This window comes from Amblyraja radiata, unplaced genomic scaffold (assembly GCF_010909765.2).
Source record: "Amblyraja radiata isolate CabotCenter1 unplaced genomic scaffold, sAmbRad1.1.pri scaffold_472_ctg1, whole genome shotgun sequence".
NCBI lineage: Eukaryota > Metazoa > Chordata > Chondrichthyes > Rajiformes > Rajidae > Amblyraja > Amblyraja radiata.
Window position 1 is genome coordinate 109,873 of NW_022630558.1, and position 18,269 is coordinate 128,141.

General features: G+C 51.2%; 2 protein-coding genes across 3 annotated transcripts; both read left to right on the plus strand.

The window, feature by feature from the left end:
- The first annotated feature begins 2,472 nt into the window (after nucleotides 1–2,472).
- On the plus strand, nucleotides 2,473–7,846 carry LOC116970004 (probable E3 ubiquitin-protein ligase RNF217). 2 transcript variants are annotated; one of them, XM_033016753.1, is made up of 4 exons: nucleotides 2,473–2,574; nucleotides 4,009–4,091; nucleotides 5,107–5,256; nucleotides 7,345–7,846. In XM_033016753.1, exons 1-4 carry the CDS (start codon nucleotides 2,535–2,537, stop codon nucleotides 7,786–7,788), a joined length of 717 nt encoding a protein of 238 aa, XP_032872644.1. In that variant the 5' UTR covers nucleotides 2,473–2,534; the 3' UTR covers nucleotides 7,789–7,846. The 2 variants fall into 2 exon arrangements, with proteins under 2 accessions (XP_032872644.1, XP_032872645.1); XM_033016754.1 differs by having other exon boundaries at nucleotides 2,492–2,559.
- Nucleotides 7,847–11,628: 3,782 nt separating this feature from the next.
- LOC116970006 (E3 ubiquitin-protein ligase RNF144A-like) lies at nucleotides 11,629–18,030 on the plus strand. Its single transcript, XM_033016757.1, has 4 exons — nucleotides 11,629–11,696; nucleotides 13,280–13,362; nucleotides 14,378–14,527; nucleotides 17,587–18,030. The coding sequence occupies exons 1-4, from the start codon at nucleotides 11,672–11,674 to the stop codon at nucleotides 18,028–18,030; spliced, it is 702 nt and encodes a 233-aa protein (XP_032872648.1). The 5' UTR covers nucleotides 11,629–11,671.
- The last annotated feature ends 239 nt before the right edge of the window (nucleotides 18,031–18,269 follow it).

Sequence of the window (18,269 nt, forward strand, 5' to 3'; positions counted from 1 at the left end):
GGTTGAAACCGGAACAGCCGGTTTCTCTGGAGGAGGGCCTGGACCCGAAACGTCACCCATTCCTTCTCTCCAGAGATGCCGCCTGTCCCGCTGAGTTACTCCAGCATTTTCTGTCTATCTTCGTTTTAAACCAGCATCTGCAGTTCCTTCCTACAGCTATTTGTAGGTTAATTGGCTTCGGTAAAAATTGTAAATTGTCCCTAGTGTGTGTAGGATAGTGCTAGTGTACGGTGATCGCTGGTCGGCACGGACTCGGTGGGCCGAAGGGCCTGTTTCCGCGCTGTATCTAGGGTCGCCAACTGTCCCGTATTAGCCGGGACATCCCGTATTTTGGGCTAAATCGGTTTGTCCCGTACGGGACCGCCCTTGTCCCGTATTTGACCGCTGCTACTCGGATCGGGTCGGATCGGGAAGGACATTATTGCCATAGAGGGAGTGCACAGAAGGTTCACCAGACTGATTCCTGGGATGTCAGGACTGTCTTATGAAGAAAGACTGGATAGACTTGGTTTATACTCTCTGGAATTTAGGAGATTGAGAGGGGATCTTATAGAAATTAACAAAATTCTTAAGGGGTTGGACAGGCTAGATGCAGGAAGATTGCTCCCGATGTTGGGGAAGTCCAGGACAAGGGGTCACAGCTTAAGGATAAGGGGGAACCTTTAAAACCGAGATGAGAAGAACATTTTTCACACAGAGAGTGGTGAATCTCTGGAACTCCCTGCCACAGAGGGTAGTCGAGGCCAGTTCATTGGCTATATTTAAGAGGGAGTTAGATGTGGCCCTTGTGGCTAAGGGGATCAGAGGGTATGGAGAGAAGGCAGGTACGGGATACTGAGTTGGATGATCAGCCATGATCATATTGAATGGCGGTGCAGGCTCGAAGGGCCGAATGGCCTCTACTCCTGCACCTAATTTCTATGTTTCTATGACCCCGCCTCGCCCGTCCCGACGCAGTGCAGCCCGTGGAGTGCAGCAGCAGCAGCAGCAGCACCAGCCCCACGCCCGTGGCCCCGTCGGTCGCTCGGCAGCCCGGCCAGCTGTCCGACCTTCGGGCCTTCGCTGATCGCCGACACCACCACCACCCCCTCCTTCTCATGGCCGTTCGTGAGTTGGACGGAGCGCTGGACTGTGCGGGCGGCCCCCCCCCTCGGGCCAAAACTCCTCAGCTGACCCGCCGGCTGGGCTTTGTGTGCACAGTCCAGCACCCGGGCCCGACTCATCATTCACCCAGACACGGCCCAGTCGGTCAACGAATTGCCGTGGGGGAATTGGTCCCGTATTTTGACCTTTTGTCCCTTATTTGGGAGTGTGAGAATGTCGGCGAGCCTGGATGTATCTCGAAACGAAACGAAACTAAATCTTCCCGGAAACACTTCTAAATAATTAGAGTTGCAGGTAAATAACAGCACTCACTGGAAACTCCCTGTAAACGCTGACACAGGGCCTTTGTAAATACTGACACATTCTCTGAAACCCCCTATAAATACCAACACCCTGGTGACATTTGTTCAAATTACATAGACATAGATACATAGAAAACAGGTGCAGGAGGAGGCCATTCGGCCCTGCGAGCCAGCACCGCCATTCATTGTGATCCTCCCCTATCAATAACCCGTGCCTGCCTTCTCCCCATATCCCTTGACTCCACTAGCCCCTAGAGCTCTATCTAACTCCCTCTTAAATGCATCCAGTGATTTGGCCTCCACTGCCCTCTGTGGCAGGGAATTCCACAAACTCACAACTCTCTGGGTGAAAAAGTGTTTTTCTCGCCTCAGTCTTAAATGGCCTCCCCTTTATTCTAAGACTGTGTGTGTGGCCCCTGGTTCTGGACTCGCCCAACATTGGGAAACATTTTTCCTGCATCCAGTCCTTTTAGAATTTGATATGTTTCTATAAGAACCCCCCCCCCCCCCCCCCCCCCATCCTTCTATCCTCTGTGGCAGGGAATTCCACAAATTCACAACTCTCTGGGTGAAAACGTTTTTTTCTCACCTCACTCTTAAATGACCTCCCCTTTATTCAAACCTCTGGAATTCTCTGCCACAGAAGGTAGTTGAGGCCACACAGTTCATTGGCTATAATTACGAGGGAGTTAGACGTGGCCCTTGTGGCTAAAGGGATCAGGGGGTATGGAGAGAAAGCAGGGATGGGATACTGAGTTGGATGATCAGCCATGATCATATTGAATGGCGGTGCAGGCTCGAAGGGCCGAATGGCCTCTACTCCTGCACCTATTTTCTATGTTTCTGTGTTTCTATGTTTCTAAGACTGTGGCCCTTGGTTCTGGACTCGCCCAACATTGGGAACATTTTTCACTCCCAGTTTTTCCATCGAAATCCTTTGGACTGGGGCTTTCTGAGTTTTCCAACCCTATCTCTGACGTTCCCACGATGGGGGAGAAACCACGAGTTCAGAGCCTGGCGTCTGGCCAGCTCTGTAAGTGAAAGCAAAAGATAGGGTTGTGTGTAAGGGAGCAGTCGGCTGGAGACACTCACACACAAAGACACACACACTCGCGTCCGCTTTGAGGAATGGAAGTCAACGCCTCTAGTAATGGTGAGTCTTCGGCAGGTACGTGCCTTGGCTAATGTACATACCTAAGAATAAGGGGTCGGCCGTTTAGAACGGAGACGAGGAAACACTTTTTCACTCAGAGAACACTCAGCGAGCTACAGTCAGAATCTCACTGACAAAACTTGAGGAAGGACATTCTTGCTATTGAGGGAGCCCAGCGTAGGTTCACCAGGTTAATTCCCGGGAGGGCGGGACTGTCATATGCTGAGAGAATGGAGCAGCTGGGCTTGTGTGTGTGTGTGTGTGTGTGTGTGTGTGTGTGTGTGTGTGTGTGTGTGTGTGTGTGTGTGTGTGTGTGTGTGTGTGTGTGAGTGTGAGTGTGAGTGTGAGTGTGTGTGTGTGTGTGAGTGAGTGTGAGTGTGAGTGTGTGTGTGTGTGTGTGCGTGTGTGTGTGTGAATGTGTGTGTGCGCGCGCGCGTGTGTGACATTCTTGCTATTGAGGGAGCCCAGCGTAGGTTTACAAGGTTAATTCCCGGGATGGCGGGACTGTCATATGCTGAGAGAATGGAGCGGCTGGGCTTGGACACGGTGGAGTTTAGAAGGATGAGAGGATATCTTATTGAAACATATAAGATTGTTAAGGGTTTGGACACGCTAGAGGCGGGAAACATGTTCCCGATGTTGGGGGGGGAGTCCAGAACCAGGGGCCACACAGTTTAAGAATAAGGGGTAAGCCATTTAGAACGGAGACGAGGAAACACTTTTTCACACAGAGAGTTGTGAGTCTTTTTTTTAAATATTTTTATTTGTTGGAAGTACAGTAGATTACAGTAGTACAACCCACATATATCTTATTACATTTATTATACCCCTTCATTTTTTAAGCTTTAAGGAAAGATAGAAATAAAGAAAGTAGAGAAATTGAGAGAAGGTTGTGTTAGTGTAAAAGAGTGATCAATTTAAAAAAAAGTTAGGGAAAGGAGTTAAGAAATAGACCCTAGAAAAGAAAGAAAGAAAAATAAACAAAAGCTCTATTATGAAAACCGCGCAAAAGGGATAAACCAACTTTGTATTTTTCCTCCCCCCCTTACCAGATCCCGACACCATTTCTTTTTTAAAGTACTGATGCACCTTATACTTGTAGTAAGTCGATAAATGCAGACCACGTCTTTTGGAAGTGGCCTGATTTGCCTGCAAGGAGGAGTCTCATATCTTCCAGGTGTAATGTTCTCAAACATGTGTTGAAATCCACATGTTTATTAGAGTTGTGAGTCTGTGGAATTCTTTACTTCAGCATATGACAGTCCCGCCATCCCGGGAATTAACCTTGTACCAGTCGCACCAGCATCTCGTTCTCACCCAGCAAACTGCTGACAATGAGTGCTGGAGTAACTCAGCGGGACAGGCAGCATCTCTGGAGAGAAGGAATGGGTGACATTTTGGGTGGAGACGTCTCTGACGCTATGAGATAAAAGATTTTGTCTTCAACAGGCTCTCCACAGACAAGAACCTTGTGTGAATATTTCCAATGCTCAAAACAATTGCGAAAATACGTGAAAACTCTTCTGGACTCGGTGAGTAATCTCTTATTTCTAGTCCTTTTATTTCTACCACCTAATGTCTATTGTCTAACTCAGCGGGACAGGCAGCGCCTCTGGGGAGAAGGAATAGGCGACGTTTCGGGTCGGGACCCTTCTTCGGATTGAGAGTCGGGGGAGAGGGAGGGACAAGCTAGATGCAGGAAAAATGTTCCCAATGTTGGGCGAGTCCAGAACCAGGGGCCACACACAGTCTTAGAATAAAGGGGAGGTCATTTAAGACTGAGGTGAGAAAAAGCTTTTTCACCCAGAGAGTTGTGAATTTATGGAATTCCCTGCCACAGAGGGCAGTGGAGGCCAAGTCACTGGATGGATTTAAGAGAGAGTTGGATAGAGCTCTAGGGGCTAGTGGAGTCAAGGGATATGGGGAGAAGGAAGGCACGGGTTATTGATTGGGGATGATCAGCCATGATCACAATGAATGGCGGTGCTGGCTCCAAGGACTGAGTGGCCTCCTCCTGCACCTATTTTCTATGTACGGAAGGGCGAGGCGTGAAAATTATGGATCAAAGGGGAAGAAGTTCAAGGAAACGTCGAATGACCCGAAGAAGTGTCTCGACCCGAAACGTCGTCACCCGTTCCTTCTCTCCAGAGACGCTGCCTGCCCCGCTGAGTTACTCCAGCTTTTTGTGGAGAAGCCATTTTCTGTCCTCGCTGTTCTAAAGGGCCGGTCCCACGGGCGTGCGACCTGCATGCGGCGAGCGCGACCAAACCGGAAGCGGGGGTCGAGTGAGTGACGTGAAGTTCGAGCGAAGTCCGCGGGAAGTTCGCGCGTGACTTACGCCGTCGAGGCGGCTGCGGGTCGGCGGGCCGTTGCCGCGCGGAATTTTTGAACACGGTCAGTTTTTCGGAGCCGGGACCAGCTCCGCACAACTCCGGCGCTCGAAGTGGGACCGGCTCAAGCGACCACGTTAGGTCGAGTCGCATGCTCGTGAGACAGGCCCTTAAGGCTCACTCCTATCTCTCTCTCTCTCTCTCTCCCTCTGTGCAGGGAAGGACCCAGATCGCTTGCCCCGTGTGTGACCAGAAGTGGGCGTGGCAGGAGGTACGGGCGCTGGCCCTGCTGACCACCAGCGACCAGACACGATACGAAACTAAGCTGTTACGGATGTCCAGGGTGAAAACCGAATCGTATAAGAAGGTAACCGTCATATGAGGAAAGATTGAAAAGACTAGGCTTGTATTCACTGGAGTTTAGAAGGATGAGGGGGCGGTTCTTATAGAAACATATAAAATTATAAAAGGACTGGACAAGCTAGATGCAGGAAAAATGTTCCCAATGTTGGGCGAGTCCAGAACCAGGGGCCACACACACAGTCTTAGAATAAAGGGGAGGTCATTTAAGACTGAGGTGAGAAAAAAACTTTCTCACCCAGAGAGTTGTGAATTTGTGGAATTCCCTGCCACAGAGGGCAGTGGAGGCCAAGTCACTGGATGGATTTAAGAGAGAGTTAGATAGAGCTCTAGGGGCTAGTGGAATCGAGGGGTATGGGGAGAAGGCAGGCACGGGTTATTGATTGGGGACGATCAGCCATGATCACAATGAATGGCGGTGCTGGCTCGAAGGGCCGAATGGCCTCCTCCTGCACCTATTTTCTATGTTTCTATGTAACGGGGTGTGTGTGTGGTGGGGGGTGGGGGGTGAAGGTTTCATAGGAATCTGATGGGTAACTTTTTCACACTAAGGGTGAAAAGGCTGAGTTGGCCGGAAAGGGCGCGGAGAAGATTTACGAGGATGTTGCCGGGACTCGAGGGGCCTGAGCTACAGGGAGAGGTTGAGCAGGCTGGGTCTCTATTCCTTGGAGCGCTGGAGGATGAGGGGCGATCTTATAGAGGTGTACAAAATCACGAGAGGAATAGATCGGGTAGACGCACAGAGTCTCTTGCCCAGACCAACTGTCCCGTATTAGCCGGGACATCCCGTATATTTTGGGCTAAATCGGTTTGTCCCGTACGGGATCGCCCTTGTCCCGTATTTGACCGCTGCTACTCGGATCGGGTCGGACCCCGCCTCGCCCGTCCCGACGTAGTGCAGCCCGTGGAGTGCAGCAGCAGCAGCAGCAGCAGCAGCACCAGCCCCACGCCCGTGGCCCCGTCGGTCGCTCGGCAGCCCGGCCAGCTGTCCGACCTTCGGACCTTCGCTGACCGCCGACACCACCACCACCCCCTCCTTCTCACGGCCGTTCGTGAGTTGGACGGAGCGCCGGACTGCGCGCGCGGCCCCCGGGCCAAAACTCCTCAGCTGGCCCGCCGGCTGGGCTTTGTGTGCACAGTCCAGCACCCGGGGCCGACTCATCATTCACCCAGACACGGCCCAGTCGGTCAACGAATTGCCGTGGGGGAATTTGTCCAGTATTTTGACCTTTTTGTCCCTTATTTGGGAGTGGGGGAAAGTTGGCGAGCCTACACTCCAAAGACGTGCAGGTTTGTAGGATAATTGGCTTGGTGTACGTGTAAATTGTCCTTAGTGTGTGTAGGATAGTGTTAGTGTGCGGGGATCGCTGGTCGGCGCGGACTCGGTGTTACTGCTCTGTCTCTCTAAGCAAAAGGATTTGAGTATAGGAGCAGGGAGGTTCTACTGCAGTTGTACAGGGTCTTGGTGAGACCACACCTGGAGTATTGCGTACAGTTTTGGTCTCCAAATCTGAGGAAGGACATTATTGCCATATAGGGAGTGCAGAGAAGGTTCACCAGACTGATTCCTGGGATGTCAGGACTGTCTTATGAAGAAAGACTGGATAGACTTGGTTTATACTCTCTAGAATTTAGGAGATTGAGAGGGGATCTTATAGAAACTTACAAAATTCTTAAGGGGTTGGACAGGCTAGATGCAGGAAGATTGCTCCCGATGTTGGGGAAGTCCAGGACAAGGGGTCACAGCTTAAGGATAAGGGGGAAATCCTTTAAAACCGAGATGAGAAGAACTTTTTTCACACAGAGAGTGGTGAATCTCTGGAACTCCCTGCCACAGAGGGTAGTCGAGGCCACAGTTCATTGGCTATATTTAAGAGGGAGTTAGATGTGGCCCTTGTGGCTAAGGGGATCAGAGGGTATGGAGAGAAGGCAGGTACGGGATACTGAGTTGGATGATCAGCCATGATCATATTGAATGGCGGTGCAGGCTCGAAGGGCCGAATGGCCTACTCCTGCACCTAATTTCTATGTTTCTAACCTAAACTAAATATGACCTCCTCTCTTCCTCCCCACCCCGCCCCCTACACAACCACAGTGCCCGGGATGCTGGCGTTTGCTGCAGAGGTTGGAGGTGGAGGATCTTCACGTCGTTTGCCCGCAGTGCACACGGACCGGCGGAGAGGCCTTTCGCGTTTGCTGGTCGTGCGGGAGGCAGTGGAGGGGCCCGGCCCCTGGTGGCGGTGCCCACTGCTCCGACCGTTCCTGCCCCACCGTCTCCCTCCTCCAGAGCTGCCCGCCGATCGACGGCCCCAGCCTCGCGGTCAACGGGTGCCCCTCGATCCGCGCCTGCCCGCGGTGCCGGGCGCTGGTCGCCCACGCCGGCGGGTGCAAGTACGTACGCTGCGGGCCGTGCAGCTTCCGCTTCTGCTACCGCTGCCTGGAGCCCTCAAAGCTGTGCCAACAGGCAAAATCCGGCTCGTATTTCCTGGCAAAGTGCGGCAAGCCATTTGCAGCCAGGCAGTCCTTCCCGCTAGAGTAGGCCACTTGTAGAGACACTTGGACTATCCTTTACCTTGCACTAAACGTTATTCCCTTTATCCTGCATCTGTACACTGTGGACGTCTCGATTGTAATCATGTATTGTCTTTCCGCTGACTGGTTAGCACGCAACAAAAGCTTTTCATAGAAACATAGAAAATAGGTGCAGGAGTAGGCCATTCGGCCCTTCGAGCCTGCACCGTCATTCAATATGATCATCCAACTCAGTATCCTGTACCTGCCTTCTCTCCATACCCTCTGATCCCTTTAGCCACATCTAACTCCCTCTTAAATATAGCCAATGAACTGTGGCCTCAACTACCATTCAATATGATCATGGCTGATCATCCAACTCAGTATCCCATCCCTGCCTTCTCTCCATACCCTCTGATCCCTTTAGCCACATCTAACTCCCTCTTAAATATAGCCAATGAACTGTGGCCTCAACTACCTTCTGTGGCAGAGAATTCCACAGATTCACCACTCTCTGTGTGAAAAATGTTTTTCTCATCTCGGTCCTAAAAGACCTCCCCCTTATCCTTAAACTGTGTGACCCCTTGTTCTGGACTTCCCCAACATCGGGAATAATCTTCCTGCATCTAGCCTGTCCAACCCCTTAAGAATTTTGTTTAAGAAGGAACTGCAGATGCTGGAAAATCGAAGGTACACAAAAAAGCTGGAGAAACTCAGCGGGTGCAGCAGCATCGATGGAGCGAAGGAAATGGGCAACGTTTCGGGCCGAAACCCTTAAGAATTTTGTAAGTTTTGGCAAGAATGTCTTTCCTCAGATTAGGAGACCAAAACTGTACGCAATACTCCAGGTGTGGTCTCACCAAGACCCTGTACAACTGCAGTAGAACCTCCCTGCTCCTATACTCAAATCCTTTTGCTATGAATGCTAACATACCATTCGCTGTGCTTTCACTGTACCTCAGTACATGTGGCAATAGACTAGACGGCTAGACTCAACTCGAGACGACTGCTAGACGAGACTTCGATCCAGACTACGGGTACTGCCCGTACGGAGTTTGTGCGTTCTCCTCGTGGGTTTTCTCCTGGTACTCCGGTTTCCTCCCACACAACAAAGACTCTCAGGTTTGTAGGCCGATTGGCTTCTCCAAAAATGTCCCTAGTGTGTAGAATCAGGGCTGGAGGGTGTGAGCTACAGGGAGAGGTTGAGCAGGCTGGGTCTCTATTCCATGGAGCGCAGGAGGATGAGGGGCGATCTTATAGAGGTGTACAAAATCATGAGAGGAATAGATCGGGCAGACGCACAGAGTTTCCTGCCCAGAGGTGAAGACCAGAGGACTTAGGTTTAAGGTGAAGGGGGAAAAGATTTAATAGGAATCTGAGGGGTAACTTTTTCACACAAAGGGTGGTGGGTGTATGGAACGAGCTGCCGGAGGAGGTAGTTGAGGCTGGGACTATCCCAACGCTTAGAAACATAGAAAATAGGTGCAGGAGTAGGCCATTCGGCCCTTCGAGCCTGCACCGCCATTCAATATGATCATGGCTGATCATCCAACTCAGTATCCTGTACCTGCCTTCTCTCCATACCCCCTGATCCCTTTAGCCACAAGGGCCACATCTAACTCCCTCTTAAATATGGCCAATGAACTGTGGCCTCAACTACCTTCTGTGGCAGAGAATTCCACAGATTCACCACTCTCCGTGTGAAAAATGTTTTTCTCATCTCAGTCCTAAAAGATTTCCCCCTTATCCTTAAACTGTGTGACCCCTTGTTCTGGACTTCCCCAACATCGGGAACAATCTTCCTGCATCTAGCCTGTCCAACCCCTTAAGAATTTTGAAAGTTTCTATAAGATCCCCCCTCAATCTTCTAAGGAAACAGTTAGACAGGTACATGGATAGGACGGGTTTGGAGGGATATGGACCAAACGCTGGCAGGTTGGACTTGTGTAGATGGGGCATGTTGGCCGGTGTGGGCAAGTCGGGCTGTATGAATCCACGATAGAACTGGTGAACGAGGGGTCGACTCGGTGGGCCTGTTTGTGCGCCCAATCTCCAAAGGAAACCATTCTTTTTCCACGCTGGTCCGTGACACAAACACACTCGAACATTTCATCCCATTTTATTTAGAATTATAAAAGTCTATTGTCACCAGGTGACCTATACATTTGCATATTCTTCAATCATATTTTAAGGCCAAACGTGTTCAATTTAATTTTCTTCACGGTTTGTTTCACTCTAACCTCGTCTCACGGTTGAATATTCAGAGGACCGTGAGATGCCCGGTTTGTACGTTAAAGTTAAAAGCCTAGAAAGTTCCGCCGTTTTTCCGTTCTCTCTTCTTTTTTTTAAAAATAATTTAAAACCAGCTTAAAATTCAGCCTCGTCTATAAAATAAAACGAAAAGCAGGAGGTCTCGTGTCTTTTTTTTGGGCTCCACAAGTTGCTCGGATGGTTCGACCACCAACCTCGTTCAAAGAAAAAGTGCATGAAAGTGAAATAAATATTTTGCTGCAATCTTAATGAGGGGGGGGGGGGGAGATGGGGGAGGGATGGGGGAGAGAAAGGGAGAGGGAGCGTGGGTGGAAGGGGGGGTGGGGGGGGGTGGTAGTGGGGGAGGCGTGTAGAGCGGGTTTAGGGCGGCTCCGCTGGCGATGTGTCGGGCCAGTTAGTTGCTCTTTGCATGGCTTTGCGTTGCCGCGGCGTTTTCTTCGCGCGTGGAGGGAGGATCTCGAAACGACGAAACTAAATCTTTTCCCGGAAACCACTTCTAAATAATTAAGAGTTGCAGTTAAATAACAGCACTCACGGAAACATCGCTGTAAACCTGACACAGGGCCTTTGTAATACTGACACATCTCTGAACCACCTAAAATACCACACCTGGTTACAGTTGTTCAATACTAGACATAGATTACATAGAAAAGAACAGGTGCAAGTAGGGAAGGCCATTCGGCCCTGCGAGCCAGCACCGCCATTCATTGTGATCCTCCCCTATCAATAACCCGTGCCTGCCTTCTCCCCGTATCCCTTGACTCCACTAGCCCCTAGAGCTCTATCTAACTCTCTCTTAAATCCATCCAGTGATTTGGCCTCCACTGCCCTCTGTGGCAGGGAATTCCACAAACTCACAACTCTCTGGGTGAAAAAGTGTTTTTCTCGCCTCAGTCTTAAATGGCCTCCCCTTTATTCTAAGACTGTGTGTGTGGCCCCTGGTTCTGGACTCGCCCAACATTGGGAAACATTTTTCCTGCATCCAGTCCTTTTAGAATTTGATATGTTTCTATAAGAACCCCCCCCCCCCCCATCCTTCTATCCTCTGTGGCAGGGAATTCCACAAATTCACAACTCTCTGGGTGAAAACGTTTTTTTCTCACCTCACTCTTAAATGACCTCCCCTTTATTCTAACCTCTGGAATTCTCTGCCACAGAAGGTAGTTGAGGCCACAGTTCGTTGGCTATAATTACGAGGGAGTTAGACGTGGCCCTTGTGGCTAAAGGGATCAGGGGGTATGGAGAGAAGGCAGGGATGGGATACTGAGTTGGATGATCAGCCATGATCACATTGAATGGCGGTGCAGGCTCGAAGGGCCGAATGGCCTCTACTCCTGCACCTATTTTCTATGTTTCTGTGTTTCTATGTTTCTAAGACTGTGGCCCTTGGTTCTGGACTCGCCCAACATTGGGAACATTTTTCACTCCCAGTTATTCCATCGAAATCCTTTGGACTGGGGCTTTCTGAGTTTTCCAACCCTATCTCTGACGTTCCCACGATGGGGGAGAAACCACGAGTTCAGAGCCTGGCGTCTGGCCAGCTCTGTAAGTGAAAGCAAAAGATAGGGTTGTGTGTAAGGGAGCAGTCGGCTGGAGACACTCACACACAAAGACACACACACTCGCGTCCGCTTTGAGGAATGGAAGTCAACGCCTCTAGTAATGGTGAGTCTTCGGCAGGTACGTGCCTTGGCTAACGTACATACCTAAGAATAAGGGGTCGGCTGTTTAGAACGGAGACGAGGAAACACTTTTTCACTCAGAGAACACTCAGCGATCTACAGTCAGAATCTCACTGACAAAACTTGAGGAAGGACATTCTTGCTATTGAGGGAGCCCAGCGTAGGTTCACCAGGTTAATTCCCGGGGTGGCGGGACTGTCATATGCTGAGAGAATGGAGCAGCTGGGCTTGTGTGTGTGTGTGTGTGTGTGTGTGTGTGTGTGTGTGTGTGTGTGTGTGTGTGTGTGTGTGTGAGTGTGAGTGTGAGTGTGAGTGTGAGTGTGTGTGTGTGTGTGTTTGTGTGTGTGAGTGTGAGTGTGCGTGTGTGTGTGCGCGCGCGTGTGTGAGAGTGAGTGTGAGTGTGTGTGTGTGAGTGTGTGTGAGTGTGTGTGTGTATGTGTGTGTGTGTGAGTGTGTGTGTGTATGTGTGTGTGTGTGAGTGTGTGTGTGTGTGTGTGTGAGTGTGAGTGTGTGTGTGTGTGTGAGTGTGAATGTGTGTGTGCGCGCGCGCGCGTGTGTGTGTGTGACATTCTTGCTATTGAGGGAGGCCAGCGTAGGTTTACAAGGTTAATTCCCGGGATGGCGGGACTGTCATATGCTGAGAGAATGGAGCGGCTGGGCTTGTACACTCTGGAGTTTAGAAGGATGAGAGGCAATCTTATTGAAACATATAAGATTGTTAAGGGTTTGGACACGCTAGAGGCGGGAAACATGTTCCCGATGTTGGGGGAGTCCAGAACCAGGGGCCACACAGTTTAAGAATAAGGGGTAAGCCATTTAGAACGGAGACGAGGAAACACTTTTTCACACAGAGAGTTGTGAGTCTTTTTTTTTAATATTTTTATTTGTTGGAAGTACAGTAGATTACAGTAGTACAAGCCACATATATCTTATTACATTTATTATACCCCTTCATTTTTTAAGCTTTAAGGAAAGATAGAAATAAAGAAAGTAGAGAAATTGAGAGAAGGTTGAGTTAGTGTAAAAGAGTGATCAATTTAAAAAAAAGTTAGGGAAAGGAGTTAAGAAATAGACCCTAGAAAAGAAAGAAAAAGAAACAAAAGCTCTATTATGAAAACCGCGCAAAAGGGATAAACCAACTTTGTATTTTTCCTCCCCCCCTTACCAGATCCCGACACCATTTCTTTTTTAAAGTACTGATGCACCTTATACTTGTAGTAAGTCGATAAATGCAGACCACGTCTTTTGGAAGTGGTCTGATTTGCCTGCAAGGAGGAGTCTCATATCTTCCAGGTGTAATGTTCTCAAACATGTGTTTGAAATCCACATGTTTATTAGAGTTGTGAGTCTGTGGAATTCTTTACTTCAGCATATGACAGTCCCGCCATCCCGGGAATTAACCTTGTACCAGTCGCACCAGCATCTCGTTCTCACCCAGCAAACTGCTGACAATGAGTGCTGGAGTAACTCAGCGGGACAGGCAGCATCTCTGGAGAGAAGGAATGGGTGACATTTTGGGTGGAGACGTGTCTGACGCTATGAGATAAAAGATTTTGTCTTCAACAGGCTCTCCACAGACAAGAACCTTGTGTGAATATTTCCAATGCTCAAAACAATTGCGAAAATACGTGAAAACTCTTCTGGACTCGGTGAGTAATCTCTTATTTCTAGTCCTTTTATTTCTACCACCTATTGTCTATTGTCTAACTCAGCGGGACAGGCAGCGCCTCTGGGGAGAAGGAATAGGCGACGTTTCGGGTCGGGACCCTTCTTCGGATTGAGAGTCGGGGGAGAGGGAGGGACAAGCTAGATGCAGGAAAAATGTTCCCAATGTTGGGCGAGTCCAGAACCAGGGGCCACACACAGTCTTAGAATAAAGGGGAGGTCATTTAAGACTGAGGTGAGAAAAAGCTTTTTCACCCAGAGAGTTGTGAATTTATGGAATTCCCTGCCACAGAGGGCAGTGGAGGCCAAGTCACTGGATGGATTTAAGAGAGAGTTAGATAGAGCTCTAGGGGCTAGTGGAGTCAAGGGATATGGGGAGAAGGCAGGCACGGGTTATTGATTGGGGATGATCAGCCATGATCACAATGAATGGCGGTGCTGGCTCGAAGGACTGAATGGCACCTATTTTCTATGTATGGAAGGGCGAGGCGTGAAAATTACGGATCAAAGGGGAAGAAGTTCATGGAAACGTCGAATGACCCGAAGAAGGGTCTCGACCCGAAACGTCGTCACCCGTTCCTTCTCTCCAGAGACGCTGCCTGCCCCGCTGAGTTACTCCAGCTTTTTGTGGAGAAGCCATTTTCGGTCCTCGCTGTTCCAAAGGGCCGGTCCCACGGGCATGCGACCTGCATGCGGCGAGCGCGACCAAACCGGAAGCGGGGGTCGAGTGAGTGACGTGAAGTTCGAGCGAAGTCCGCGGGAAGTTCGCGCGTGACTTACGCCGTCGAGGCGGCTGCGGGTCGGCGGGCCGTTGCCGCGCGGAATTTTTGAACACGGTCAGTTTTTCGGAGCCGGGACCAGCTCCGCACAACTCCGGCGCTCGAAGTGGAACCGGCCCCGCGAGGCCCTACGGCTCAAGCGACCACGTTAGGTCGAGTCGCATGCTCGTGAGACAGGCCCTTAAGGCTCACTCCTATCTCTCTCTCTCTCTCTGTGCAGGGAAGGACCCAGATCGCTTGCCCCGTGTGTGACCAGAAGTGGGCGTGGCAGGAGGTACGGGCGCTGGCCCTGCTGACCACCAGCGACCAGACACGATACGAAACTAAGCTGTTACGGATGTCCAGGGAGAAAACCGAATCGTATAAGAAGGTGACCGTCATATGAGGAAAGATTGAAAAGACTAGGCTTGTATTCACTGGGGTTTAGAAGGATGAGGGGGCGGTTCTTATAGAAACATATAAAATTATAAAAGGGCTGAACAAGCTAGATGCAGGAAAAATGTTCCCAATGTTGGGCGAGTCCAGAACCAGGGGCCACAGTCTTAGAATAAAGGGGAGGCCATTTAAGACTGAGGTGAGAAATTACTTTCTCACCCAGAGAGTTGTGAATTTGTGGAATTCCCTGCCACAGAGGGCAGTGGAGGCCGGGCTTGAGAGCAGCCGGTCCTTGTCCCGCCCCATCGGGTGACCGGGGGGCTCAAACGTGTGGAGTACTGGTGGTTGAGCAAGCCCCCGCTCAGCCGGAAGTACTCATCGGACCCAGGCGCCGTAATCCATCCCGGGAGCCGGTCCCACACAATTTGAGCCGCCTTTCCTCGACACCCTTCGTCTCCCTCCGAGACGCAGGGAGGCGTGTCCTGTACAGGCTCCTCCTCCACACCCTGCACTTCCTCGCCCTGGTCCACCGTCCGGACACCAAGTGGCGGTCGGTGTTGCCTTCCGGTCGCGAGGGGGGCCCCCGGTGGGGGTCCCTCTACGCAGGGATTCTCCCCCTCTACATTGGGGACCTGGGGTGGAGGGTACTGCATCGAGGTGTTCCCTGCAACCTGTTTCTCTCGCGGTTCATAGACTCGCCAGCCGCCTGCCACTGTTGCGGGCTGGAAGAGTCTGTGTACCACGTGTACATGGAGTGCGTGAGGCTGCAGCCACTGTTTGAATATCTAAAGGGGCTGCTCCTTGCCTTCTGGCTGCATTTTTCACCCACCATCCTCATCTTTGGACACCCTGTGCGTAGGGGAGAGGGTAGGGCTGAAGATGTCCTGGTTGGGTTGCTCCTGGGCCTGGCCAAGCTGGCCATCCGCGAGTCACAGCGTCAGACAGTGGAGGGCTGCACCCGAGCCAGCTGCCTGCCCCTTTTCCGGGGTTACGTCCGTGCCCGGGTGCGATTAGAAAGGGAATACGCCCTGTCTGCGGGCACCCTGAGGGAGTTCCGGGACCGCTGGGCTCCGCAGGGTGTTGAATGTATCCTCAATAAGGATTGTAGCATAGTTGTATAGTAGTTTATTACATGTTTGTATTGTATTATGGTGGTGGGTTCTGGCTTGTTTTATTGTAGTGTAATATTATTTTTTAATAATTGAATAAATTTATAATTCAAAAAAAAGTTAAAAAAAACAAAATAAACAGTGGGCAGTGGAGGCCAAGTCACTGGATGGATTTAAGAGAGAGTTAGATAGAGCTCTAGGGGCTGGTGGAGTCAAGGGATATGGGGAGAAGGCAGGCACGGGTTATTGATTGGGGACGATCAGCCATGATCACAATGAATGATCACGATGGCCTCCTCCTGCACCTATTTTCTGTTTCTATGTAACGGGGTATGTGTGTGTTGTGGGGGGGGGGGGGGGGGGGGGGGGGTGAAGGTTTCATAGGAATCTGATGGGTAACTTTTTCACACTAAGGGTGAAAAGGCTGAGTTGGCCGGAAAGGGCGCGGAGAAGAGTTACGAGGATGTTGTCGGGACTCGAGGGGCCTGAGCTACAGGGAGAGGTTGAGCAGGCTGGGACTCTATTCCTTTGAGCGCAGGAGGATGAGGGGCGATCTTATAGAGGTGTCCAAAATCACGAGAGGAATAGATCGGGCAGAGTCTCTTGCCCAGACCAACTGTCCCGTATTAGCCGGGACATCCCGTATTTTGGGCTAAATCGGTTTGTCCCGTACGGGATCGCCCTTGTCCCGTATTTGACCGCTGCTACTCGGATCGGGTCGGACCCCGCCTCGCCCGTCCCGATGTAGTGCAGCCCGTGGAGTGCAGCAGCAGCAGCACCAGCCCCACGCCCGTGGCCCCGTCGGTCGCTCGGCAGCCCGGCCAGCTGTCCGTCCGACCTTCGCTGACCGCCGACACCACCACCACCCCCTCCTTCTCACGGCCGATCGTGAGTTGGACGGAGCGCCGGACTGTGCGCGCGGCCCCCCCCCCCCCGGGCCAAAACTCCTCAGCTGGCCCGCCGGCTGGGCTTTATGTGCACAGTTCAGCACCCGGGCCCAACTCATCATTCACCCAGACACGGCCCAGTCGGTCGACTAATTGCCGTGGGGGAATTTGTCCCTTATTTTGACCTTTTGTCCCTTATTTGGGAGTGGGGGAAAGTTGGCGAGCCTACACTCCAAAGACGTGCAGGTTTGTAGGTTAATTGGCTTGGTGTACGTGTAAATTGTCCTTAGTGTGTGTAGGATAGTGTTAGTGTGCGGGGATCGCTGGTCGGCGCGGACTCGGTGTTACTGCTCTGTCTCTCTAAGCAAAAGGATTTGAGTATAGGAGCAGGAAGGTTCTACTGCAGTTGTACAGGGTCTTGGTGAGACCACACCTGGAGTATTGCGTACAGTTTTGGTCTCCAAATCTGAGGAAGGACATTATTGCCATAGAGGGAGTACAGAGAAGGTTCACCAGACTGATTCCTGGGATGTCAGGACTGTCTTATGAAGAAAGACAGGATAGACTTGGTTTATACTCTCTAGAATTTAGGAGATTGAGAGGGGATCTTATAGAAACTTACAAAATTCTTAAGGGGTTGGACAGGCTAGATGCAGGAAGATTGCTCCCGATGTTGGGGAAGTCCAGGACAAAGGGTCACAGCTTAAGGATAAGGGGGAAATCCTTTAAAACCGAGATGAGAAGAACTTTTTTCACACAGAGAGTGGTGAATCTCTGGAACTCTCTGCCACAGAGGGTAGTTGAGGCCACAGTTCATTGGCTATATTTAAGAGGGAGTTAGATGTGGCCCTTGTGGCTAAAGGGGATCAGAGGGTATGGAGAGAAGGCAGGGATGGGATACTGAGTTGGATGATCAGCCATGATCATATTGAATGGCGGTGCAGGCTCGAAGGGCCGAATGGCCTACTCCTGCACCTAATTTCTATGTTTCTGTTTCTAACCTAAACTAAATATGACCTCCTCTCTTCCTCCCCACCCCGCCCCCTACACAACCACAGTGCCCGGGATGCTGGCGTTTGCTGCAGAGGTTGGAGGTGGAGGATCTTCACGTCGTTTGCCCGCAGTGCACACGGACCCGCGGAGAGGCCTTTCGCGTTTGCTGGTCCTGCGGGAGGCAGTGGAGGGGCCCGGCCCCTGGTGGCGGTGCCCACTGCTCCGACCGTTCCTGCCCCACCGTTTCCCTCCTCCAGAGCTGCCCGCCGATCGACGGCCCCAGCCTCGCGGTCAACGGGTGCCCCTCGATCCGCGCCTGCCCGCGGTGCCGGGCGCTGGTCGCCCACGCCGGCGGGTGCAAGTACGTACGCTGCGGGCCGTGCAGCTTCCGCTTCTGCTACCGCTGCCTGGAGCCCTCAAAGCTGTGCCAACAGGCAAAATCTGGCTCGTATTTCCTGGCAAAGTGCGGCAAGCCATTTGCAGCCAGGCAATCCTTCCCGCTAGAGTAGGCCACTTGTAGAGACACTTGGACTATCCTCTACCTTGCACTAAACGTTATTCCCTTTATCCTGTATCTGTACACTGTGGACGTCTCGATTGTAATCATGTATTGTCTTCCCGCTGACTGGTTAGCACGCAACAAAAGCTTTTCATAGAAACATAGAAAATAGGTGCAGGAGTAGGCCATTCGGCCCTTCGAGCCTGCACCGTCATTCAATATGATCATCCAACTCAGTATCCTGTACCT

Excerpts from the sequence above, each read along its gene's own strand:
- LOC116970004 (XM_033016753.1), top strand. The coding sequence starts at position 2,535 with ATGGAAGTCAACGCCTCTAGTAATGGTGAGTCTTCGGCAG. Across the intron at positions 2,575-4,008 it reads TAATGGTGAGTCTTCGGCAG|GCTCTCCACAGACAAGAACC; the intron begins GTACGTGCCTTG and ends TGTCTTCAACAG. Across the intron at positions 5,257-7,344 it reads AAACCGAATCGTATAAGAAG|TGCCCGGGATGCTGGCGTTT; the intron begins GTAACCGTCATA and ends ACACAACCACAG.
- LOC116970006 (XM_033016757.1), top strand. The coding sequence starts at position 11,672 with ATGGAAGTCAACGCCTCTAGTAATG. Across the intron at positions 13,363-14,377 it reads TGAAAACTCTTCTGGACTCG|GGAAGGACCCAGATCGCTTG; the intron begins GTGAGTAATCTC and ends CTCTCTGTGCAG. Across the intron at positions 14,528-17,586 it reads AAACCGAATCGTATAAGAAG|TGCCCGGGATGCTGGCGTTT; the intron begins GTGACCGTCATA and ends ACACAACCACAG.